Source organism: Psammomys obesus, unplaced genomic scaffold (assembly GCF_907164565.1).
Source record: "Psammomys obesus unplaced genomic scaffold, mPsaObe1.curated_primary_1811, whole genome shotgun sequence".
NCBI classification, from domain to species: Eukaryota; Metazoa; Chordata; class Mammalia; order Rodentia; family Muridae; genus Psammomys; species Psammomys obesus.
In genome coordinates this window covers 11372745-11399788 of record NW_026596244.1, presented here as the reverse complement: position 1 = coordinate 11399788, position 27044 = coordinate 11372745, and the positions used below count along the sequence as shown (strand labels likewise).

The window sequence follows — 27044 nt, the reverse complement described above, 5'->3', positions numbered from 1 at the left end:
AAGAAGAAGAAGAAGAAGAAGAAGAAGAAGAAGAAGAAGAAGAAGAAAAACAAAACAAAACAACAGTTGGTCAAGCTGTACAAAATGAGAGACTTCAGAATGCTCAATTCTACTCCAAATGCATTTGTTGTTGTTTTTAATTTGTTTGTTTGTTGAGCCAGAGTTTCTCTGTGTAGCCTTGGTTGTCCTGGACCAGCTTTGTAGACCAGGCTGGCCTTGAACTCACAGAGATCTGACGGCCTCTGCCTTCCTGAGTGCTGGGATGGCAGGTGCGCCCTACTGTGTCTGGCTCAGAAAGATGATTTTAAGAGCCAGGGACAGTGGATGATCACAACAGAGTGATGTTTTACAGCTACAACCAGGCAGTTGCACATACGAGCTCACGGAGGCTGTGGTGGAGTACATGCTACTCTGTGAGCTCAAGCCAGAGGAAGGTCCAGCATGGAGGGGAGGTGGACCAGAAGCCCCACCCCTGGCTAAGGACAGCTGCTGGGGTGGGGGAGGGGGAGAGAGGGAAAGTCAGTCTTCCTAAAGGTGAGGACCCTGGGAGGCTGATCACCCTCCTGGGGAAGGCTACACACCAAGGGTAAAGGGCACGACATCAAACTGTGCTTAATGGTTTTCAGATTTTGTTTTTCTTTTTTTTTTCTAAGAGGACACAATGTTGTGTGGATAGGGAAAGGAGAGAAGGTGGATCTGGGAGGAATTGGCGGTAAATATGTCCAAAATATAAAAACTCTCAAAGAACTAATGACATGGGAGGAGCAGTTCGTCCCTCCTCCTGAGGCCCGTGGTTTGGGAATTCTGGAATTCCCTGGTTTTAGAAAGGTCATACAGTACAGAGGCAGCAGGAAGTGTAGCTCGGACTGTTTATTTCATGTTGGCTCCATCTAAAACCAAAGAGGAGGGAACAAACGAAGTCGAAGGAAATCAACTCCTTGGTTTTCCCCGTTCTGAAGGAAAACATCTGTTCTTGCTCCCCAACACCATTTTCCATTTCTATCTGGCACATTTCGAGATTTTCAGTTCTGACAAAAGTCCTTGGTAAGTCACAACAGTGCAGGGAAGGGGGATGGTTCACTCACTTGTGCCCACCTCCTGGCTCCTTTTCTTTTTCCCTGCCTTTCTCTGCTATCAGGAAAGAATCAAGAAGAATGGAAAAAGAAGGACAGCTAAGAAGGCTTGGAAAGAGAAATGGGCTATGCAGACACTCAGAGCACATGTGGAGGGGACAGGCTAAGAAGGAGAGCAGAACTGATAAGTTAATCATGAACCCAGAAATGGCTCTCACTGCTGTCCCACGTATAGCATCCATTGAGGACTAAAAGGGATTGAGAAATCTGTGGATAGATATAATGTGATTTTCTATGTTCTGAGTTGAATGAAGTGCCAGAATCCTACCAGTTACCATTCAGAACTGAAGAAACAATAGCTTGTTAGGACCATAATGAAAACAATATGCATTCACCCACCTGTCTGTGGGATGATAAAAAAAAGGCCTGCATCACCAGGAAAGCCAGATAACCTGCAGGAGTCCAGAGAGGTGGAGCCAGGGGTCTGAAGGCTGACTCTAAGCATGTAGATAGAAAAGACAGGAGACATCTGGCACAGAACTGCCTGGGACCCCAGTGGTCTGCCTTCTTACATTTGCTTTCCTGTTTTCTTTCCTATATATCTCCTTAAGCTTAAGCAGCTCCTTAGGTTGAAAGAAGAACTGGGAAAGCAGGTAAGCAAAGTAATGAAAAGAGAGAAGACAACAAGAAGGAAATACCACAGCACCAGAAAACAAGATCTTAATAGCAAAGATCTTGATTTGCTGAGGATCCTAATAAGGAAATTCTGTAAACAAACAAAACAAACAAACATTCAAATGTTAGCTGGACAACAGAGGGCTTCCTGTCATAGAACAAGGGATCTTCTGGAGGCAAAGTGTCTTTCCCGTGTAAGATCAGTGAGTACCTGCTGAATAGCCAACTATGAATGCTTTTGGTGTATTTTATACATATTATCCCTAGGTTGTTACAATATCACTTTTTAAGGTTTCTCTGGCTTTCTTACTACTGCAATAAAAAAAACTAAGGTACAAAGAGGCCCAGGGACCAGCTCAAGGCACAGAGGACTGTAGATCCACTTAAATGGAGTTCATGTATCAGTCTTACACAGCTTTCTCTGTCTTGGGGTGAAGTTACAACCAGATGGCTGCAGTCATGCCAAGCTGTGGGCCTGCACTCAGTCTTTCTCAATCACAGAACTCTCTTTGGAAGGAGCATGTCTGGAAGCCAGCATCCCACAAGACAGAGCAAAGGGAAAGTTAATCTAAGCACAGCTATTTCACTACCCAAGGCTCGGCACCAGCCTGTTGCCCAGCTCATGGGAACATCTCATAATGCCAGTCAGAAGAGACTCTAGACAGAACCACTCAGGAGAGCGCCTCCAGAGTCCTGCAGCTGGAAACTGTATTGTCTTAATCTTACACAGGGAACAAGACAGGAGCCTACAGAGAGGGCCTCTGAAAGGCTCTGCCCTGCAGGGTATCGAGGCAGATGCTGAGACTCAGCCAAACTTTGGGCAGAGTGCAGGGAATCTTATAAAAGAAGTGGAAAATAGTAAGACCTGGAGAGGACAGGAGCTCCACAAGGACAGCAGCAGATCCAAAAAGTCTGGGCACAGGGGTCTTTTCTGAAACTGATACTCCAACCAAGTACCACACATGGATATAACCTAGAACGCCTGCACAGAGGTAGCCTATGGCAGTTCAGTATCCAAGTGGGCACCATAGTAATGGGAACAGGGTCTGTCTCTGACATGAACTGATTGGCCTGCTCTTTGAGCACCTCCCCCTGAAAGGGGAGCAGCCTTGCCAGGCCACAGAAGAAAACAATACAGCCACTCCTGATGAGACCTGATAGACTAGGATCAGAGGGAAAGGGAGGAGGACCTCCCTTATCAGTGGACTGGGAGAGGGACATGGGTGAGGAAGAGGGAGGGTGGGACTGGGAGGGGAGGAGAGAGGGAGGTACAGGGGGGATACAAAGTGTAATTAATAAAAATTTAAAAAAGCTTACACAGCAGCATGTACCTGATACATTCCTTAAATCTGTGCATTAGTATTTCTCAACTTTTGTCTCAGACTTCCATAAATAAATCATGGATCACTTTGGTTAATTTCATTTTTAAAGTTATGGTAAATGCCTAAGCAATCTACCTGAACGCCATTCCTTTCAAGTTATGCTGGGGAAAGCATAAGCCCCTCTAAAAGGCTCTAAGCTTGAAAGCATCTACTATAGGGGGCACAGAAGACTGCCTGAGGCAATCGGCACATGTGGAAATTTTTCTTCCATTATTTCTATTTTGGCAATTGTCTACTTTCTATTATCTTTGTTCTGGCATCCCGTTACTCCTCAATAGTACAATATTAATATTGGTCCTTCACAACTCTTAACTCTGATGATGTATAGTTTGCAGCTTAGTGAGCTAAGACAGAGCCTTCCTGTCTAGATTTCATGCACAAGATGAAGAGGAATGAGTGCCCATTTCTCTAAAGGAAGAGCAGTAAGCTGAGTATCATCAAAACCAAGCAAGGCAGCATTGAAAGAATATTTTTCAGATTAATTGGCAGATTGAATCAAATAAAAATTAATAGATTGAGAACCCAGGATATGGTACAGATAAAATTGTTCTGATAACCTAGAACCCCTTCACAGATGTAGCCTATGGCAGTTTAGTGTCCAAGTGGGTTACATATCAGTGGGAAGAGGGACTGCCTCTGACATAATCTGATTGGCCTGCTCTTTGATCACCTCCCCTAATGGGAGAGCACCCTTACCAGGCCACAGAAGATGACAATGCAGCCACTCCTGATGTGATCTGATAGACTAAGATCAGAAAGAAGGAGAGGAGGACCTCCCCTATCAGTGGACTTGGGGAGGGGCATGCGTGAAGAAGGGGGAGGGAGGGTGGGATTGGGAGGGGAGGAGGGAGGGGCTTATGGGGGATACAAAGTGAATAAAAGTGTAATTAATAAAATAAAATAAATTGTTCTGATAAAATCAGCTTTCTGAGAGAGGTAAGGAGGAGAAAATGAAGAAATAAAGTTGAAAAATGAGAAGTAGAAACGGCTATTTCAAGACTATTTGCTATGGAATAGAGGAAAAAGAAAGTGGTTTTCTAAGAAGGCATATGCAATTTAAAGGAGTTTGGTTCTTAAGATAGAGGTTGTCATTATGTCATGTTTGCTACTGGAGTCATCTAAGAGAATTTGACAAATTCCACTCTACGGGAAGAAGAAAATGTCACTACAGAGGTCTGCTATGCTAGGGCAGGCTGGGTGCATGGACCCTGAGCTCAGAGAGATGATGGAAATAGTGTGATTTGCTAACAGAAGCAGGCAAAGAGCACAAGCTGATAAGGTAAGGAAGAAGACTGAGTAGCAGGAAGGAGAGAAAGTTCCTCTCAAATACAATTGTTTGTTTTGTTTTGAGCAGAAAAAAAAATGAAACAAAATAAAAAAACAAAACAACAACAACAAAAAAAAAAACAGAGTTCTGGGGTTTACCAGAGAGTTTCCATGGAAAGGAATTTGGGAATTTGCATTCGAGTGACTTTAACTATGTAAAACCTCAGTAAATTTACCGGGGAGGAATTCTTGTCTGCATTGGAACCACTGAGCTAAATGACAAGAGATATAAAAATGCTAATCAGAACGTAGTGTGCTTGGAATTAAGATTTCTGAGAAAATGATGATCCTTGCAAATGAGAAAATCAAAGTATGAGGAGGCCTGGGTTGGATGGCTCTGCTGAAAACTCAAAAACCTGGTAAGGAGAGTTGGTTACTGGAATTCAGATGATGACAGTCCTCCAAACAGCCATGTGTATAAGGCTTAGTCCCCAATGAGGTGCTGTCTGGAGGTGCTGTGGATCTTTAGATTGTGGGCTTGCTGGAGGTACTTAGGTAGCTGAGGTTGTGTTTTTGAAGGAGACTGTAGGATTCTGGCTTATTTCTCTTTGATTTCTCTAACTTAAGGTCATGTTCCACCATGTGCCTCTGCTGTGAGTTTTTGATCTTCCCAGAGGTCCAAAAAATAGGATCACTCTAATGGACTTAAAGTTTCAAGCCATGAGCCAAAATAAAACCTTTCTCTTTAAAAGCTAATCGTCTTTAATGTTTTGTTGTAGTGAAGGAAAGCTGACAACAACATGGTGGGTGTGAAGAATGTGAGTGGAGTCAGATACAAAAGTCTTCAGTGACTGAGAATTTAAAACAGCACAGTGACAAGCAGGTGTGTCTACATTACATTGCTGAAGCAGGGGCCCCAAGATTGAATTGATTTTCAATGGAGAAAGAAGTATAAAAAACTTAGATGTTGTGTAGTGAATGGGCTTCCATAGGCTAATATGCCTGAATACTTGGTCTCCAGTTGATGGAATTGTCTGAGAAGGATGGGGAGGTGCCTCCGTGTTGGAAGAATTGTGTTACTGCAGTTCGACATTGAGGTTTCAAAAGCCCATGCCATTCCTAGTCAGCTCATTGGTCTTGGTGCTTGTGGACAGAGATGCAAGCTGTCAGCTACTGATCCAGTACACTGTCTGCCTGCTTCCATGCGCTCTGCCATGATATCATGAACTCTAACCCTCTGAAACCATGAGCCCAAATGAAATGCTTTCTTCTATAAATTGTATCGGTCATGATGGTATTTCACAGCAATAGAAAATTAACTAAGACAGAAAAATCAGTCCTCTTACCACCCTGAGACTGCACTAACTGCTCGTCTTGGTTTTGCTGAGTCGGAAGGAGCAGTACCCCCGGGATACAGGCTATTTTCCATCACAGGGAGAAGATATAGAAACAACCAGAGACCAAGTGGAGCTGATGAATTTTTTTTTCAGTGACAGTAATGAGTTTGAAGAGAAAAATGGTGAATGGAATATTGATTCAAGTCAAAGTTTGAACTGAAACACATGAGATGAGAGGGTAGGTGGTGAGCATGGGGAAGCTGAAGCTTTTGAAGATGAGAATGAGGAAGGACGGTGTCAAGACTTGCCAGATGTAATCCGTGTAGTACACAAATGAATGGCTGGAGGAACATTTCAGGGTTTGCCCAGACACCTCCGCTGGATGGCATACTAAGTAAGTTCACAGTCCTCAGCTAAGGTGATCAGCAAAACAAAGACTAGAACCAGAAGTTGAGCGTGTGGCTGGAGAGGTGGCCCAGTGAGCTCTGGAGTCACCTGCACTCACATGCATAAGCCCACACACCGACACACAAATACATATTACATATGTATGTATATGTGTGTATGTATGTAATTTAAGATGACAAATAACTAAACACTCTTTAAACAATAACATAGGCCAGTAGAACACAAACATACCCCTTTATTCAGAAAGCTTGTCTTTCTGAAAGCTTGTCTTTCTGAATATATATTTATATCTATGTGTGTGTATGTGTATAATTTAAAATTACAAATAACTAAACGCTTTTTAGACAGTACGATAGCTTAGGCCAGAGGAACATCAACAAATGCACCCCTTCATTCAGAAAGCTTGTCTTTGAGATTTCACCTGCATCTCTTATCATAAAGACACAGAGCAGTGAGGAGTAAGGCAATTTACTCTCTAAAGCGCTTGTCTGTCAACATCCTTCCTTAAGCCTTGAGTGGGGAGATGGAGTAGAAACCTTTTTTTTTCTTGACAGACACATATTTCAGCTATAGAATTTGGATGTAGCAAAAGTGTGGAGAGAATTATAAACACAGGCCAAAACTGAGGGCTTTGTTTGTGAAGACTTATCAGAGAAGGAAACGAAAAGCTTAGACAGAGGATGGGATAATTAAATTGTGGAGCTTAACTATAGACAATAACTCGAATGCCGATCCAATTAAGTGGTTTCATTATATGATTTCATAGCATCTTCTGTGTGTGAGAAATACAGGAAACACAGAAGCAGGGAAACAAGGATATCTTAGATGTGGTGTCAGTAGAGAAAAAGTGACTAGACTAAATATATATATATATATATATATATATATATATATATATATATATTGACAGTCATCACAAAAATAAATAGCGCAGAAGTGAAGGTGCACGGAACGTCTAGGGTGCTTTATAAGAAAGATTATTCTATCAATAGATGAAAACCTCTCAGGAACCACCTGCAAATGGATTCTCAGCAATTTTCTGCCAAGGACACACAGGTCATTTATTACAAAAAGAATCTGAGGAAAAACAACAAATTGCCAGAATGGTTCTAAATAGCTAAAAGACTTGTGTCAAGGCTCCTTATTGTTTTAAATAAAATCATTATGGCCGGAATTCCAACTGCTTGAACCCAAAATACTTTACCTGACTCAATTATCCTATGAATACAGTCTAGAAATTTTGGGGGTCTACCTCTTTAGTCATTACTACATTTTAGCTTCACCTTTACCAACCTTTTTTAATGACCTGGTTCTGAGCAATTTATGCTGCTAGTCAACACTGCGCTGAGTGTTTGTGAAAGACGTAGCATTCACCCTCTTGAAACTCACAGCTTATCACAGGATTTCATTAAGATTATGCAGTAACACAGGACACAGGCTGATCTGACATGCATAGATGTGTATCTGCTTATACACGTGTGTATGTGTGTAGATTATGTGTCCATGGACATGCGAGCAGGCACTCACATACTGCAGCTGTAATGCTGAGGGCTGGGTGTTCCACGGCTTTCCCCGAGGCCCTGATGTGTGGAGAAGGAACACTGTCTCTCTTCTAAAGGGAGCACTATGCTTGGTAGGGCTGGTAATACGCTTACATGAGCAACCTGCTTCCACAGGGAACCAGGCTCCTATTCAGATGGGCTACCAAATGTCCTGCGCACCACCAATCCCTATGAAAGCTACTGGAAGCAAATATTCAGATAACCATCAGGTTTCGAGATGTACTTTCTCCTCCAAGAAAGAAAGCAGCAATTAGGTGAGGACTGGGTCACCACTTAAGCATTACTCTCTGTCATCTGGAGTTCTGGGGGCCGTGGCTCTGAGCCACGAGCTACAGCTCTTCTAAAGAGAAGGAAAAGACCTAGAGGGTGACATCTGTAGCACCCCATCCTTGTCTGAATGAACAATGAATTATGGGACAGCCCAAACCACCTAGGTTAGAGAAGAGCAAGCAGATGCTAGGCAAAAGAGAAAGGAGAAAAGGAAAAGTAACGTGGACAAATGTGGCAGGCAGCAAGCAGGACTGTTAGGAGACAGTGCTCTGGCATCCACTGCTGGAGGGTGCCCGCATGATGAGCACAAAGGATGGGACATAACTGCCTTTAAACACAGGCTCATCCATTCGCGGGAAGTGAAGGTGAAGCTAGCGCTAAGGCAGCAGGAGCTAGGAACCCTGAGCTGTCCCTTAATGGAACCACATTATAATTACAAAAACAATTGCATGTACACATAAAGTAATACAAGTCAAGCACAGAAAGAGAAGTGCCATCAATCTGATTTACATGGAAAATATGAAACATTATTTCATAAAATAAGGTAGGATGTTGCTTAAAAAAGGTTGAAAACAATGCGAGGGGTAGGTGATGGGCAAAGGCATTGGGGTATGAATTAGAGTCAGGCAAGAGAAGAAAACCGGTGTGCTTTGCACAGAGGGGTGGTTATAGGTAATGCTGATCTGGCACACATCTCAAAGTCAAAAGAAACGTTTGAGGAGGTAAAGACAGCCAATCTGATTTAAAGATTATACAGTATATGTATGTCTTAAAATGTTGTATGTTACTTCGTCGGTGTTTTTATCATTTATGTTTCAAATTTTAAAGTACATTTAATTTGAAAGAGTATTGGTAGAAAGGCTATTTGTAATACCCTAAAATTGACCACTCATCGTAGAATATTAAACAAAGAACTATGATATATTCACTATAAGCTACAGATCCATACGAATGAGGGGACTATAGCCACATGCAACAATAGAAAGGATATTCCCAAATAATGTTCAGCAAGGAGAAAACACAGAAACACATGTTCCGTGTTTCCATTCAGTAGACTTAAAAGGCCAGCTTGATGTTAGAAGTCAACAGTGTTCATACATGCAGGGTAGGGTGGGGATAAGAGGGAAGTCGGGTCATGGGAGAGACTGTCATTACTTCATCTGACTCCTTGAATGTGCTCACTCCTCAACTAGCCACCTCACTACACATTTACGACTTGTGGATTTTTCTAGATGCACTTTATCTGGCAGATTAAGAGGCTTTAGTTTAGTTTTGTTTGTATGTTTTTTACATAGGAAAAAATATCAATGGTGCCTCTACTCTACAAAGCTCAATATGAGCATCAAAAATGATCATTTGGGCTGGAGATATGGCTCAGTGGCTAAGACTACTGGCTGTTCTTCAAAGGACCAGTGTTTGATTACCAGAACCCATATGGCAGCTCATAGCCATCTGTAACTATAGTTCTAAAGGATCCAATGCCCTATGCCCTGTTCTGGCCTCTGTGGGCACAAGACTTGCACAAGCAACACAGCCATACATGCACGCAGAACAGCCACACACACAAAATACAATAATAAAAACTTTAAAAGGTTGTAAGGCCAGCAGTGTCTTGAATCTGTTACATATACGAGAGCAAAACATTTATACTCAAAACGGGGAATAAAAATCATTAGTCACCTTTGGGATCAACCAGTTAGAGCATCAACTGACCAATTCTGAAAACTGGAGAAAGGGAGAAAAGGGGGGAGGGAGAAGAATAGGTAGAAGAGAGGGACAAAAGGAAGGAGAAGAGAGGGAGGTAGGGAGGGAGATTACACTGCCTTTCCCATTTGAATTATTTTTCAGGGTAATAAATGGCTGACGTAAGAACATTAGAGCTGAAGCAGCTCAGATAGTAAATGCAGAAGGAATAATAGAATTAGGGGAAAGCCATTCTGCTGACACGGTAGGAAATACACAGCACTAAACAACCTGAAACCACTCACAGAATGCTGTGTGAAAGGCCAGTGTATAGGGAATAGTGAAGATAAAAGAGCGAATTAAAACAATCTAATGCATGCAATCAACCACATTTGGCATGTGAAAAATATATGGTACAAGACACCTGATTTTAAAAATGGCATAGAAAGGGGAAGGGTGGGAACTCGGCTGTCTAAACCAAATTAATTTGCAGTCTCCCTTGAATGTGGACCCAAACACACCAGTTATTAAAAGATATAATTAGTTAATGCAGGCCCTTTAAAATGGCCCGGATATTAGATACCATCAAAGCTTGATCGGTAATGTATGGTCGCTATGTTTTCCTTAAAGCCGTTCTCTGTTAGAGATATTTATTGATGGTGAGACAGCACTCGGTATTGCAGGGAAGAGGTAGCTGCGCGGAACTTGGGGAGCCAACTGTCAGCAGGCATTGCCATGCCTCCACGTGGTCACTGTGGGCGTCTGCTGGTTTAGGCTCAAAGACTTACCCCATCCTTCGCTTTCACCAACAGATCGAAGGTGCTGGGATCCCTTTCCCTGTCTACATCCTGGGACACACAGATGCGTCCATCCTGCGGGCCGATCTGGAATGCCAGAGGTGCCTCGTGGCTCTGGAACCCATCATAAAGAGAATACTCAACGAAGCCGTAGAGCCCTGCGTCTGCGTCCAACGCTGTTACCTGTAAGACAGGAGGGAGGTCAGCGAAGCCGCAACCATGCCGGCCATGCTTCACCTGGGCGGGAATCATGACGCTTCACACAGCTGAGTTGTCCCCTAGGCGGCCCAGAAAGCAGACCTCTGGTTTGGCTCTCTCCTCTCTTGCTTCCCTGCCTGACAAGTCTTCAACCTCTGTCCTCCTTGGAGAACTCTTCTTTTCACTTTCTTGGCCCACTCCAATTAAAAGTCCGAGGCCTCTCAGTCCAGCCATGCTCTTATTTCCTCTCACTATACCCAACTCTAAACACAAGGCTTTATAAACAGTCCTATGGCTACAAAAACCTACAAGATATCTGTTGTTTCTCTCAATGTGTCAACCCAGTTTGAAAGCAGCAGCATGAACACAAACAAACAAACAAAAAACAGGCAGTAAAGGGAACAGGAAATACATTTTTAGAACACCAATGCCAAAATTCACCCTAAAGGGGGCGAGTTCATCTCCCAGCGAGGTTTCCATCTGAAAAGATGGCCCAGCCCAAGCCCTCCATACATCTCTTGTCCAATAGGCACAGAAGGGATAAAATGCCAGCCCCCTTCACTCGTTAAAGAGAGTGCATGGACACACAGTTATAGCGACTCAGAAATTCGCTCTCTTCTTAGTCCATACACAGTACTTTCGTAAGTAGTCTTGTGATCGACACAAGTAGAATTACAAAAACCTTTATTTTAACTAATTACATTATGTATACAGCAGACACTCATCACCGAAGGGGGTGAAGGCTGAAGCCCACAGAGAATGCCTAAAACCACATGTGCCAAATGTTAAGTTCTGTTCTATACCTGCACAGCAGGGACCTGGAGCACCATAAGGAATTAACGATAACCAATAACCAGGCAGAGAAAATGTGTGCTGGCCAAAGAGATGATGTGTCGCTTTAGGTAGGAGGAAAACAATCAAGATTTCTCACCATACAAAGAGTAGCCATTCCAAATTTATACTTACTTATAGAATTTTCCACTAACACTTTCCGACCAGCTGATTAGAGGCAAGTGAAATCACAGAAAGAGAAACTGCAGACAGAGCTGGAGGAGCTTGTGTGTGGTGATACACATGACAAGTCACATGAAATCCCCAAACCTTCGGGCTCAACGTGATGCCTTTGATTTCCTAACCCAGCAACAGGAAACATTCAAGCAGCACTTACAGTATAAGAGGATTTTGCATCAATATGATCTAAGTATTCATTTGACTCCTCGGCTGCCACACTTCCCAAATGATGCTTCAGACACCCCCCACAGCAGGTTCAATGACCAGTTCTTCACCAGCATACTAATCACAACACGCAGTTTTGAGCAGATAACTAGAATGTGACACTGGGGGTGTTTGGGTTGTATTCGTTAGTGTTTTCACAAGAATCCACTTTACTTAAAACAAGACAGACTCCATGACACTGGGCTACCGGCCCTGCCCGCAATGATACCCAAGTCAAAGGAAACGCCTCTCCTTCTTGGGTCTGTGCCCTTTCCATTTATCTTCACACCGTCTGTCTCCCACTTCCCGGCAAAATCACTCATCCTCGGAGCCAGCTGACATTTTAGGAGTTACTCTTTTTACTAGCTTGATGGAATCAGAAAATTCCCAAACCTCCCTGCTACAGAGGATTCACATCCAAATCCATTCGGTCTGTTCCACACTGACAGCTTTTAACATCTGAGTAACTCCGTGTTCCCGAAGACAACAAGTACATCCTGTAAAGCCATGTGGTCTTCTCAGTAATTTTGGCTGAATTAAATGATAAATGCAACAAACCGAATTCTAAAACCCATTCTCAGGTTTAATAGCATGTATGACCAAGTATTTTGGCTCCCATGGGAATATGTGCCCTATTTCCACTCTACAGCTTTTTCTCATGGAGGCTTTTGGCAAAGAAAAATATAAGGGATCCAAAGTTGGAAAGAGTAGCAGGATTCAGTTTGTGTCGATAGTTCAGCATCTGAGCTCAGTATAGAACGAGAGTGTGCACCCATCTGCTCTCTGATAGAAATACTGACCTGCTGTTCTAGCAGTATAACTGAGCTCCTGGTAATAGATCTTAAATGCCTAGAGTTAACTTAGAATTGTTATGGGCTTGCAATGCATAGTACCCATTGACTGGCAGAAAATTTGAAAAGCAGAAAATGAAAACAGTTTCCTGAACACCTCAGGAGGAAACCTTGATGAGTTAGGAAGCTAGGCGACACAGCTGCTGATACAGAAGCCGGAAGCTGTGGTTGCTAGCACAGTCCGAAGGCTGAGCGGAACACTTGGAAGACCTGGGAGGGCTGAATCTCTGAACTCATCCCTCCAGCTGATGCCAGCACACTCAAGCTCCTCCCTCTTCCCTCCAGGAAGACTCACTCACTCTTTCACGCTCAAAGTTGATGGGTTTACTTTAAATTTATTCTAACTCATATCTTTTCTCATTGAGTTTGATTTTCCACAGACTTAATGGAGACTTTAAGGAACTTACAAATTATCCATATGTAGATTCGAAGTGCCCTTTCCCTGTGATAAGCTTCCTGGGAACTGGAGAACTCTTCCCACCTCCCTCATGCTAATGTCAGGTTTCAGATAATGATTCCTCCATAGAATGTGTCCTGCACACACGGTATATACTCACTCATATAGACATGTAATATAGGATAAGCCTACTAAAATCTGTACATCTAAAGAAACTAATCAAAAGAGAGGACCCTGACTAAAATGCTCAATCCCTATCCCGAAAGGCAAAGAGGAAGGACATCAGAAGAAGAAGAAAACAGGAAACAAGCTAGAAACCCGCCACAGAGGGCCTCTGAAAGACTCTGCCCTGCAGACTATCAAAGCAGATGCTGAGACTTATGGCCAACTGTTGGGCAGTGTGCATGGAATCTTATGTAAGAAGTGGGAAATAGTAAGATCTGGAGAGGACAGAAACTCCACAAGGAGAGCAACAGAACCTGAAATTTGAACACAGGGATCTTCCCAGAGACTCATACTCCAACCAAGTACCAGGCATGGAGATAACCTAGAACCCCTGCACAGATGTAGCCCATGGCAGTTTAGTGTCCAAGTGGCCTCCATAGTAATTGAAAGAGGGACTGCCTCTGACATAATTTGATCGGCTTGCTCTTTGATCACCTCCCCCTGAGGGGGGAGCAGCCTTACCAGGCCACAGAAGATGACAATGCAGCCACTCCTTATGAGATCTGATAGACTAAGATCAGAAGGAAGGAGAGGAGGACCTCCCCTATCAGTGGACTTGGGGAGGGGCATGCATGAAGAAGTGGGAAGGGAGGGTAAGATAGGGAGGGGAGGGGAGGGGAGGAGGAAGGGGCTTATGAGGGGATACAAAGTGAATGAAGTGTAATTAATAAAAAAAGAAAAAAGAATGTGTCCTGAAGACAATGTGAAACATGGCCCTCACGGGTTTGGGCTGAAAAGCGTCTAGAAAGCAAAAACGCTGAACATGTTTTCCTATTAGTCCCAACACTCAGTCATACATGCTACTGAGGGCTGGCATGACTTCAGCATTCAGTTCACCAGACTAGTCTTCCAGTCTAGCCAAAGTGCTGGCAAGGACCACATGGCTTTAGAAGATTGTCTTTGGAAGGGTTGTCTTTGGAAGCCTACGGTTTCTCAATTGTTCGCAGCTGTGAGAAAAAAAAAAAAAAAGGCCTGGTCTGTGTGGGAAGGTCTCCTCAACAGTTGTGGTCAGCCTCTTGGTAAATTACATTTCTAGCCAGTCACATTACGAGAGATGGAGGGTGGCATCTTTTGGTAACGTTGCTTTTTACCTGCTCATTTAAATGGAGGAAGCTAAAAACAAACAACCAAACAACAAAAAACCCGGAGTCCCTTAAGTGGTCGGGTGGGTTCAGGTGAAAACCTTTAGGTAACAATTTTAGATGAAATTTAAGACTAAATAACTCACCTTTTGCCCCCTTACAACCTACAAAATTGCTTCCATAGGCATATAGCAGTTTGAGTTTTGTTTGTTTTCTTTTCTTTTTCTTTTCTTTTTTTGAAACAAAGATTCTGACATACATGTGTCCACAGAATTTGTAACAGAAAAAAAAAAAAAAAAAAACAACAACACAAAACAAATTCTTCCATTTGAAGCACTTAAGCTGCCCACCAATCTACATCTAAAACAGACAGTAATATTCCAGTGGAAGCTGGATCCAACATGGAGGAGCACAATGATGCCAGCATGCCACTCTCTGAACACAGTTTTGGCAGGTTCCCTCACAACGAATCCTGCCTTGCTGAGTTTTTAAAAGAGGTGTTGTCCATTTCCACCCTTATGCTCTGAGTCACTCATCAGCACAGCCTATCATTTCACCTCACTGAACGGCCCCCCTTCTCCCTGACATGCCTCAATTGCCCTGCTGGTTCTGTGGTCTTTTCTAGGCCTATGGATGCTGAAGCGAATGTTTACATATCAGGACTGCTTCTCTCTTCACTCAGTACTGACGATGCTGGTCCCCAAAAGATATGTTAGTGTCCTTATCCCATAGGACCTTGTCAAACCACCTTATAGGATCAAAGAAGAGCCACCTTGTATAGCACAGTGGGATGACACTTATCCTCGGGGTGAACCTCAGTGACAAGTGTCCTGTGAGAGAGGCAGAAGCAGACCTCAGGCAAAAGAGGAGGTGACATGGTGACAGAAGCATAGGTCAAAGGGATGTGGCTGAAGTCGGGCAGCAGCAACAGACCCGATGCAGGGAAACAAAGAGAGGATTCTTCCCATTCCCCTCAGAGGAGCAGGGCCCTGCCTGAGCTAGGGGATGCCACCACCAGAAATGTGAGAAACCATCATTTTTGTTGTATCAAGCCACCCAGCCGAAGGCAATGTGCAACAGCAACTGTGGAGAGCTGACCCACTCAGAGCGACCTTCCCCGCAGCGCGTCTCCTCCAGAGGCTGCAGGGCAGGTTCTGCTGCCTTTGCTGAGAGCACTGCCCCTCTCTGCTAGCATTTAAGCCTGTGGCACATGGGACATTACCTCGCTCCTCGATGCATCTGTGGGCACCACAACGCTGGCGCCCTCTTCTCACAGAGAGGAACCATAAACACATCTTGAACGAAAGAATGAATCAAATGGTGTGTGTAAGATGCTATCGTGGGGTCAGTCAGACGGGTCAGTGGATAAATATCCTAGCTGCCTGACAAACAAGCTTCATCCCCAGAACCCACATGGCAGAAAAAGAGAAGAGCTGTGGCAAGTTGCCCTCTGATCTCCACATATGAACCTTGGCATGAACTAACTAAATAAATAAATATAAGAATAATAAGCAAAACAAAAGACTAAAAAGATACAAGCGTGAAGCAAAGTATGGGTGAGGTAGGAAGGAGTTTGTACCTCAGGCTAGCTGGGCTAGACAGTGAGTTCTAGGCCAGTATGAGTTACTTGGCACATAGCCAGACGTTGCCTCAAAAACACAATTAATTAATTGAAATAAGATGCAAGCACGCTTAAGAATAATTTTCTCTACTGTTCTACTTGACCTCTGGGGGAAATGTATACTAGTAAACTCCTTCACGGCATTCATCAACTCTCAGTGAGGAACACTTTCTGTGCACACGTGTCTCTGTCTGCACATAGGTTTGTGCACGGGAATGCAGTGCTCACAGAGGCCAGGAGAGGAGACCCTGGAACTGCAGTGTGAGTTGCTTGCTTGCTTCCTGGTTGGATTCTGCGAACTGGGCGTGAGTCTGCCGTAAGAGTAGTGCCCGCTCTTAACCCCTGAGCCATCTCGCCAGATACCAAGTTTTCATCCCGGAAAGTCTACTAATCAGTATAGAGATCTCAGACTAAAACCCGTAATTTTCTGTTCAAAGCCATCACAATGTTACAATTAAAATCAAACAGGCAGAGGACAACGACAAATCTCACGGGATATGGAAAAGGCTGGAAACAAACACATTTTGTCATGCTTTTTACAATGCATTTTCAAGTATGTAGATTTGGTAAATTGAATAGTCTCAGGGTATAGATAAGGAATTATTATGACACATTTTATGCCTTAAATGTAAAATAAAAACAAGAAACTACTAATTCTACTGCTTGTTAATTGTCCTGCATCTTACTTTCAAAAACGTAACCAAACAACTGGGTCAGGAGAGTGACTTGTCCTGTGCCATTCTGCAAAACACGGAAAACAATATGGTCTATAAAAAGAACTGGCAGGCAGATCAATGAACCCAAAAGCACGGTCTTTGACAGATCCTGGTAAGACTACATTTTTTTTTTTTTTTTTTTTTTTTACAATTACAAAGGAAACCACTAAGGAATTTGGGGTTGTCCACATAATTGCTAGAAAAATTGGCAAAGTACTTGGAGGGAAAAAGTCAAGTTTGATATTATCCTCATGTGGAAACAAATTCTACACAGATGTTAAGTGCAAATACTGAGATCATTTAAAGTATAAATATATATTTGGCTGGGCCTTAACACTGGAGAGAAATTTGAAGGTAAAAGGGGGGAGATTTCAAAACTAAATATTCATAAATCACAAGGGAAAATAGTCAAAACAATAAGTGTACATATAGCAGTCAGCTATAATGCACACATAAAAGGTTTAAAGATAAACTGTATGTGATATCTGTAACACATCTCACATACATGCAGGCACACATATACTCACGCACATGCACACACATGCAGACACACACAAGAAGAAATTAAAACTGTATATAAAAATATCTTCATTGGAAATGACTTAGGATCATCCCGAGTAAGCTATCCCTGAAACAGAAAGACACACATGCTATATACTCACTTATAAGTGGATATTAGACATATAATATACGATAAACATACTAAAAATCTGTACACATAAAGAAGATAAGCAAGAAGGAGGACCCTGGGTAAGATGCTCAATCCTCATTCAGAAAGGCAAACAGGATGGACCTCGGAAGAAGGAGAAAACAGGGAACAGGACAGGAGCCTACCACAGAGGGCCTCTGAAAGACTCTATCCTGCAGAGTATCAAAGCAGATGCTGAGACTCATAGCCAAACTTTGCACAGACTGTAGAGAATCTTATGAAAGAAGGGGGAGCTAGAAAGACCTGGAGGGGACAGAAGCTCCACAAGAAGAGCAGCAGAACAAAATAAATCTTGTCACAGGGGACTTTTATGAGACTGATACTCCAACCAAGGACCATTCATGGAGATAACCTAGAATCCCTGCACAGACATAGCCCATGGCAGCTCAGTGTCCAAGTGGGTATCCTAGTAAGGGGAACAGGGGTTGTCTTTGACATGAACTCAGTGGCTGGCTCTTTGAACACGTCCACCTGAGGAGGGAGCAGCCTTACCAGGCCACAGAAGAAGACAATGCAGCCAGTCCTGATGAAACCTGATAAGCTAGGTCAGATGGATGGGGAGGAGGACCTCCCCTGTCAGTGGACTTGGAGAGGGGGATGGGAGGAGATGAGAGAGGGAGCTACAGCTGGGATACAAAGTGAATGAATTATAATAAATAAAGTGAAAGTAAAGAAAAGTCTGCATTGCTGTGATTACTTTTTAAAAGCCAACTCAAAGTAACAGGTAAAATATATCACTTATGTAATAAACTATCTCCAATGTAAAATTAAAAAAAAAATCAGGACTGTAGAGATAGCTGAGGCAGTAGAGTTCTTGCTTGCAGAAGGACCTGAGTTCACATCCCCAGCAGCCATGAAAAACCAGGCATGACAGCCTATGCCTGTGATCCCAGCCCTGAGGAGGACAGACACGGGACGATCCCCACACTGGGGAGGGGGGAGGGACAGACACGGGACTGTCCTGCAATGGGGGAGGGCAGGTACAGGACAATCCCGGCGTGGGGGCGGGGGCTTTGTGGCCAGCCAGTTTTGCTAACCAGTGAGTTAGCAAGTGAGTTAACCAGTTCAGGCTAAGTGAGAGACCTTGCCTCAAGAAAATACGGTAGAAAGCAATTGATCATGGCACCCAACTTCCGCCTCTGGCCTGCACATACAGGAGCAGACACATGCACATACATGACCACAAACACAGATGCATGCATATGTGTGTGCATGCACACACGTGTATACACACAAAGAAAATCTAAATGTTAAATGATCTGTGTAAATAAACTATTTTGTTTGTAATTCAGTATTTTTCTGACTTTTCAAAACTAAAAACAATTCCATAGAAGCATGACTGCGGAAGGAGAGCCGGGCACGGAAAATCAAACCTAAATAAACTCGTACTTCGTAGCCATCTGCCCCTGTTTATTTGGCCAACATGAGAGTCTCTTCCCAGCATTTCATCCCTGAAAAGCCACAGAAGGATAGAGGTGAAGGAGACACAGGGCTGAGAGCACCAGCATTTCTTTCTGATTGCTTTTTAGGCCTTAGGAGGATGAACCCAGAGCCTCACGCGTGCCAAGCAAGTACTCTACCCCTGAGGCAGATCTCCACAGGCATGCTGCAGTGTACCGTGGTAGGTAGGCCAGCAAGACAGCACCCCTCAAGCCTCAACACCACAGTGGTCCTTTGGTCTTTAGATTGTCCATCTTGCCTTGCACTCTAGAACCACAAAGAGACACCCTGAAGAATTCATAGTGTAGAGCTTGGAAGAGGAGACATCGTACTCAACAGAAAAAAGCAAGTTTTAAAAACCCAAGCAAAGAAAATTTCTCCAAGGATGTGGCCAGGTTTATTTTCATATGCCTCTGTAGAAGACAAAGGACAGGCCAGGGGAGAAAGCTCAGCCAGGCCCCTCCCTGAAGCAGAAGCTTCTGGTTTCTTTGAAGACTGAATCTTGTCATGTGACATGACATCTTCCCCAGGTTGGCTTGTGAGAGGGCACATGTTGTTTTGCTGTGAACTCCCACATGCGAGGGACATGACTTTGGCGAGCTGAGAACATCCATGGGTAGACTCTGAAAAGAAGACATATGTAAAGGCCCACAGGAAGTGAGACATCGCTTTTTGGATTGACATTGCTGTGCTGATCTTCATGCTCCAACACTTGACTGTACAGAGAAAAACATTCTAGAGAGCTTCTCCAGACAATCCAACTGAGCCTTTGTTGACTTCGTGTTGCTACTTGGTTGTTGGCCTTTGGACTGGACTGCTAATATCCTCACAACTGAGTCTGGTAATCCCCTAACGACCCACTGACTCTGATCAACAGGAAGTAGTTAAAAGAGGACTACAGCCCCTTTCCCTACTAGTCTCCTATGTAAGATTTCAGGAGGTTGGAAGGGAGGTGGAGGTACTTAAGAACCCTAACTAAAACAGGTTTGGTGAAAAACATAAGCCAACATCTCCCCCGACTTCTCAGCACCTTTGGATTGAACCAGATGGGTTGGACAGCGCTTCATGTTCTGTAGCGCCATGTGTCCCCAGCAGAGGACAAGCAGCAGATTCTGCTCTCCCAGTCTTCACTTGTGCTTCCAGTGACAACACCAGAGCCAAGCGGATTGGGCCACCACACTGGGTCATGTGACCTGCTGAGAGCGCAAGCTCTCTGCCTTCTGCAGGTGCCCCAGCTCAGGACAGAAGGCTGACTGTAAGCCACAGAAACGTCACTGTTGCCACAGAAAATAAAAACGGGAACAACACACTGCACTGCTGGCTGGTGTTCTCTTTCAGGCATAAGCATGGGAAATGTTCATTTCTCAAATGACGTTTTTGTACAGTTTGACTGAGATATCTTCCTCTTATAGACCCAAATCAACTCCTATGTTCTGTGATTCTTAAGAGCCATCCTCTCCTGACCTACCCACAGGGGACAGCCTGAAACACCTATAAGATCCACAGAAAAGAGCTGGATTTTGGAAATTTCCCCCACAGGATCCATGTTTATGCTTCCCTTTGGAGAATGATGATCATAAATTTGAATCATATAAACTTGGCTTTTAGCCCTGTGGCTACTACTTGTGTTTTGAGAAGCAAGGGGACACCATAGGTTTGAGCAGAGAGATCCTTGCCATGAAGGCTGTAGTCCAGGAAAAAAAAATCACAGATAGGGCAGTCTAAACTCAGGTGGGACCTGCTTGCTTGAAAAGTCCCAATGTAAAAGACCATGGCTAGGAAGGCAAGGTAGGTGCACGCACAAGACAAACTTTGGGGTTGCAGAGGTGACTCGAGCCTTCTAGAACACAGCTAACAGCTCCAGAATTCACATCTGTTTGGGAACTTGAGCTCACTTTAGCAGTTCTGTTTTTTGGAGAAAGAACCATCCCAGATGGAAAAGGGCATGGCAGCATGGGGGCACAGCTCTGCCTCCACTCTGTCACTTATACAGACCCGTGCATTCTTTACAAACACACTACTGTGTTGTTTCTATCGCCTTTCTGATTATGAAGAGGTGTAAGGAAACATGCTCAACTGTCAGGGAAGCCAACTGCTGCTTCTCCTGACTAACAGGGCTGTTCCTAATGCAGGGAATACAGGGCCTGTGTCAGCTCTACACATGCGCATGGTGTTTTAGCCTGCTTCCAGGAATTGCATTCTTCCTGATTCCACCTCACTATTATATTTCAACTTTTCATTTCTTTCATTTTCTTTTCGTCTTTTTTTTTTTTTTTTGACAGGGTCTCACTATGTAGTTCTGGCTATCCTGGAACTCACTATGTAGACCAGGCTGTCCTCAAACTACCCATCTGCCTTTGTGTCCCAAATGCTGTTCTCTTTGTTCCTTTAACTTTATTTTCTTCTTACTAAATTTTGTATAGTTTTGCTAATGGTGTCGTATGATTTTTGAGAATAGACTAAAACATATTATATGGTATATAAATATACAATAGAAATGGATATCATATTCTGCCTTAATTAATGTTCTGTTGCATTGAGGAGACCCCATGACCATGGCAACTTATAAAGGAAGTATTTAACTGGAAGCTTGCTTCCAGTTTCCCGCCATGATCATGGCGGGGGAGGGGGGGGGACATGGCAGTGGGCAGGCATGGTTGGAACAGCAACTGACAGCTTACATCTGATTCAAAAGTTGCTGGCAGAGAGAAGAGATTGGACCTGGCATGAGCTTTTAAAACTTCAAAAGCCCACTCCCAGTAACACACCTCCTCCCTGAAGACCAAGACCACATCTCCTCCGACAAGGCCACATCTAACCCTTCCCAAACAGTTCCAATAACTGAGGACCAAGCTCTGAAATATAGGAATCTGTGGGGGCCGTTCTCATTCAAACTTCCACACAGTAATAAACGCATTGTGATTGATTGCCAGCTGAGGAATGGGTACCTAGGAGACATTTAGGTGCAAAGACATCCCCTGTTATTCTAAATTCTTTTTCCAAGATAAACTGTGTGCAAAGCACATTTCTTACGAGTTAGACCCTTTCGATACTGCCTGGAATCACACTTATGAGTGTCTAGCTCATTTCATCACATTTCCAGTCAATAGCAAGACATGGAACTTTTGGTTGATGGGAAATGGGGTTTCCTACCCTAGTATATATTTAGGTGAGACAGAGAGGCTGTTTTAGATGAGCTATTTCTCAGCAGCAAGCCTGTATCCCAATGCCATCAATGATGCTCCAATGCTGATTCTGTCTAAAGCACCTTTTAAGCAAAAACAGCATGTTCCTGACATGCGGTAATATAACTATAGTCGACCTTCTGTTACTGTGACAAAATGACTGGCAAAACTTTCTTGGAGAACAATACTGTTTGCCTGATGGTGTCTAGGTCTCAGCCCCTCATCTCTTGGCCCCATCACTTTGGGACCCCAAGATGGCTGAACATGGCAGGACAGAAGCTGTGGAGCGGAGCAAAGCTAGTACAGGCAGATGGACTAGGGTGGCACCAAGAGGGTGTTGCCATCTGGATGAGGGTGAAAAGGCAGAGACTCCAGAGCAATGAGACAGAAGCAAGATCACTGAGTAGAAAGCGACCTGACTCAGCCGCTCTCTTTCATGGAGATATGTCTGTGGTTTAAATGAGACTATGTGAATTGGGGACACTATTAATGACACAATACATTGTTCAGAGTGCACAGCACATACTTGTCAAAATGTGCTCATAATCACTAGTTTAAACATGGAAGTTCTTAACTCTTGCTAGGTTGTATCTCCCTGGGGAATCGGCTCTTCTCGGCATTCTGTATACTCCAAGGAAAGTAGATGCGTCTAGAAAGTCTATGTACACACACTATCCTGACTTAAAGCTCTGGGACCTGTATCTAACATCTAAGAAACGCTCAGAGAGGCCCCCTTGTCTTCGTGTCCTCTGACCGCCCAGCACCACATCTGTATCCTCACCCACCACGGTGTTTAACAGCTGTGTGTTTCCCTCATGGCTGATTCCCACTGTCAGCACTGGGCCTGCGCAGACAGCAAGGGAAGATTCACTCCAAAGAGAACAGTTTTCTTCCTGTGGGTAGCTCTCTTCGCGAAGCACGGTGCTCACATGCTCAAGTTCTTCTCCTTGTGCCAGGATACTGTAGAAGTGCCAAAAGGACAGCCATGTGCCCCACCCACCTTTCTAGCCTATAAAATGCCCTAGAAACTTTCCTGGGCAGATTTTCCTACCAGTGGAGATGCCAAAATTATTACACAGAAAAGTGGCAGCGGTTTTTCTGGAAAGTAGTCAAATACCCTAAGCAAAGAAATACAGAGAAGAAGGCAAGTGAGGCCGTGACCTAGAGGACAGAGGACAGGTGGTCCTGAGAGCTGCTCACGGAGGCAGGAAGTACTGCTGTGTGAACTGACAAAGCTTCCTGTGTGAGGAGAGTGCCAATACCTTTCATGTGCTTCCCTGCTTCCCTGTGCTTTCAAGAAGAAAGTTTCTATGAGCATTTTATAGGCTAAAAGGTGGGTGAGGTACACGGCTGCCCTTTGGTGTCTCTACAGAGTCCTGTGTGAGGAGAAGACATTGAGCATAGCCAGCTAAGGCCTTTCTGGGATTTTCCTTACAGATCTGCTTTAAAACATTGAGTTCATTCTCAAATACGGATTCTGAAGAGTAAGGAGAGAGGGAAAGACAGAAGCGTAATTCCTGCTGTCTGACAGGTGGTCCATTTCTGCTCCAGTAAAACAGGCGACTGTGGTCAGTGCATCCCAAGCCCATGCGGCCCTTCTACTTCAGGAAGAGGCATTAGAATCCCATGGGGCCAGCACGCCAAAGTGTATTCTCCAATTTGGTCTTACTGTAATCATAACAGCTCTGTAATTCCTGTTTCTTAGTGCCTGCTGCCCCAAGGCAAGCTGTGAACTCTGGTGGGAAGAAGCTTGTGCAGGGAGAGTGCTCCCAAAGGCATCCCTAACCCTTCTTTTTGGTCTCTCCTCCTCCTAGCCCTTTAAATGCTAGTGTTCTGTCAAAATGCAAAGCCCACTGTTTCCCACAATCCCTGTTCCAGGCTTTGCCTCCAGCACTTCTGTCTGCATAGAATTTCCTCCTTCTTCCACTTCAGTCTGATTATCTCTTACTCATAATTACTTGTGTGACTAAGGACTCAGGGCGGCTCACCTCTAAGACTCCCCTCTCCTCAGCTGGAAGAATCTCCCCACCCTCTGAATTTTCAAATCACTTTCCTGTATCATCCTAATACTGACCTTTCTGGATCTGATTTGTTTATGTGTCACAAACCCTGCTGCTCTATGAATTAACAGGCAGGGGTGTAAGAGCCACGTCTCTGGACATCCAAGAAGAGAGGAAAAGGGGTCTAAGAGGAGGAATGGGCTCACAGAATGATGTACAGTAGATCAGGACGCTGAAAAGTCCATAAAAGTCAGCATAGGGAGAGAACAAAAACAGTTACATGAGCGACTATTTATTAGGCAAAAACTTTTACATATGTTTTCAAATCCTCCTTAATCCACACATACCATCTGAACTAGGGCTTAATGACTGGTTATTTTTCCTATTTCTTTTCTCAACTTCTTTCATAAATTGAGCCAAAAGTCTGAAATAAAGCTAGTCTGTCTAGGTCTAGGATACAAATTCTACAGCCAAGAAGAGACCCCCACCCATTTGTGATTTCTGAAACTGACCCAATTTAGGAAATGGGCTTAGTTTAAATAAAATATAATATCATTTAAAATATAAAATTTCTTACTCTTCTTATGCATCTTACTAAGTTGTTTTTCCCTCACACAAACTTATGACAATCCTTCAGTTTCAAGATGGCACCTCCTGGTGTCTAGACAATGCTTCTCTTTCATGGCATCTCTCTTCTGCTCTTTAACTCTTCCAAAGGTAGACTTTACTTTGTACTAATAGTTTTGTTTTTAACTCACCATTTCCATAAACCCATGTTTCACAGTTGCCAATTCTAAATCACAACTTCTCAGAGCAAAAGTTTCTCAAAATGAGCGGATGGGAGAGGTGGCGGAGAAGTAGTTTTCTCTTTTCTTTCATTCTGCCAAACCCCAAGAAATAAATAATGAAAACTTGGCATATCAGAAGGCTGGCTCATATCTGCACTGGGTAGAACAAAACTGTATAGAATGAAGCAGCTAGTGAGAAAAGGGGGGAAAAAAAAGATAAAAAGGGAGGGCAGGCCATGATGGTTCACGCCTTTAATCCCAGCACTTGGGAGGCAGAGGCTGGTGGATCTCTGTGAGTTTAAGGCCAGACCTGTCTACAGAGCTAATTCCAGGATAACCAAGGCTACACAGAGAAACCCTGTCTTGAAAACCCAGAAAAGAAAAAGGGACCAAATGATTAAAAAAAAAAAAAAGTGCTTGTGAATGGCTAAGGCCTGTGATGAAAAGGGTGGGTACAGGAGCTGACACATTTCAGTTTTCTTTGAGAAGAAATCTCATCAGAAACAGAATTACCTACTCTCCTTTCCTTAAAGAACCTAAAGTGTATATCCACGAGAGGTCTTAGACTATGATAAATGCCATCTGATTGGATAAACAATGAAAATATGCACAGTGGTCTCAGACAGGAGTTTGAGGTCAGTCATTTATGAATTGAGTCAAATGGGGCTAATTGGAGGCCAACTGCCCCTTCTCGAGGTTCCTGTGAAGATTTAAAGGAAACAATGTACACAAGTAGCCGATGCCTCACCTATAAGTACTCAATATGCTCAGCTATTATTACTAATTCTCAGTTTCCTTCCCACCATCATCTGTCCATCAAAACAAAACGGTAGCCCTTCTATTGCCACACTATGTGGTTCCAGAATTCTCCTCCACAGGTCAATACATCACCACCGGAGCCAGTGAGGCATATCCCAAACAATGTGCTGACAACACAGAGTGGCTTCAAAATTCATAGCTGATTTGTGGAAAATAAAGGCTATAGGGTTCTCATTTTTACAACACTATACCATGAGAATGATGCATTTAGTCATTCTCATTCCAGTGAGATTCAGAAGGACCCTGCCCAACCCTGCCTGCCGCCACCACAATATTGTAGAGAAGGATCCTGCCCGCCTGCCCTGTCATGCTACTTTACTGTGTAAAGAAGTGCACGTCTCAAATCTAAGGTGTGAGCCGATCATGCTCACCCCAAACTCCTCAAGTTCTCTGCAAAACAGGGACCCCACAGCACAGATCTGCCCATCCCAGACCGCACCCTGGCAGAAGGTTTAAAGAGACAGGCTCTCCTTTTACATCACCAAATTCATAGGCAAGACTGTGCTTTCTACTTGGATCTGCTTCCTGCTGGACAGACAGGGAATGGGAAACAGATGCATGGACACAAGTTCTCCGTGTATCTGCCTTTGGGGAGGACTGAAAACAGAAACAGGGCTGTAAATAGACTGTCATGCCTGGGAGAAACTTCCATTTTCCATTCTGGATTGATTTTAAATATGGTATCATTCCCAGAACAGTTAAGCACAGTTCAGCTTTAACCTACCCACCCTTCCCCCCTTTGATTTTAATCATTCCTCAAAATCAAATGGCATGCAAGATTCTGACATTGAAAACTTCCAAAAAATTAAAAATTAAAAAAAACTCATAAGCACAAAGCTGTTAATAGTTAGTGACAGTTTATATGGATACATATTTTAAGTGTTTTACATTTAACAAGAAGAGAGAGACAGTGCGTTCTGTGGGCGATGTTTCACTGCTCACCCAGGCAATGAAGTGTTGAGGTGTGGTGCGGACCTAGAGGCCCACGGATCGTGACGGATCGTGACAGCGGAAGGTCTGGAGCTATACTGGGCAGAGGCAGAAAGGCAGGATGGAAAGAGCCCTGCAAACGGTCAGTTTTCATGGAGTCCTTATGTTTGTAAATAAACACATTTTGTTTTGGTTTGGAGTTGCTATTTTTAAGACCGAGTGGAGATAAAAATCCTATTTGATGAGGAACAGGGCTAAGTCATGAGGTGAAAACACTAATGCCAGCAGAGGGAGTTGGTGACATAGGGATCCACACCCCACAGCTGAATCCAGAATAACTCATGGCAGCCCTCGGTGGCTGAGCCGCCTACAAAGTCAATTCCAGCTGTGCCCAGAGAGTTCTGCTGAGGTTTCC

General features: G+C 43.7%; 1 protein-coding gene across 1 annotated transcript in view; it reads right to left on the bottom strand.

Annotated features, from left to right (window-relative positions):
* Window positions 1-27044, bottom strand: part of Dchs2 (dachsous cadherin-related 2) — a 214677-nt gene that overhangs the window by 94678 nt on the left and 92955 nt on the right. The window contains exon 2 of the mRNA XM_055596585.1: window positions 10445-10636. Within this exon, the coding sequence (XP_055452560.1) occupies window positions 10445-10636 (192 nt within the window). The remainder of the gene's footprint in view (window positions 1-10444; window positions 10637-27044) is intronic.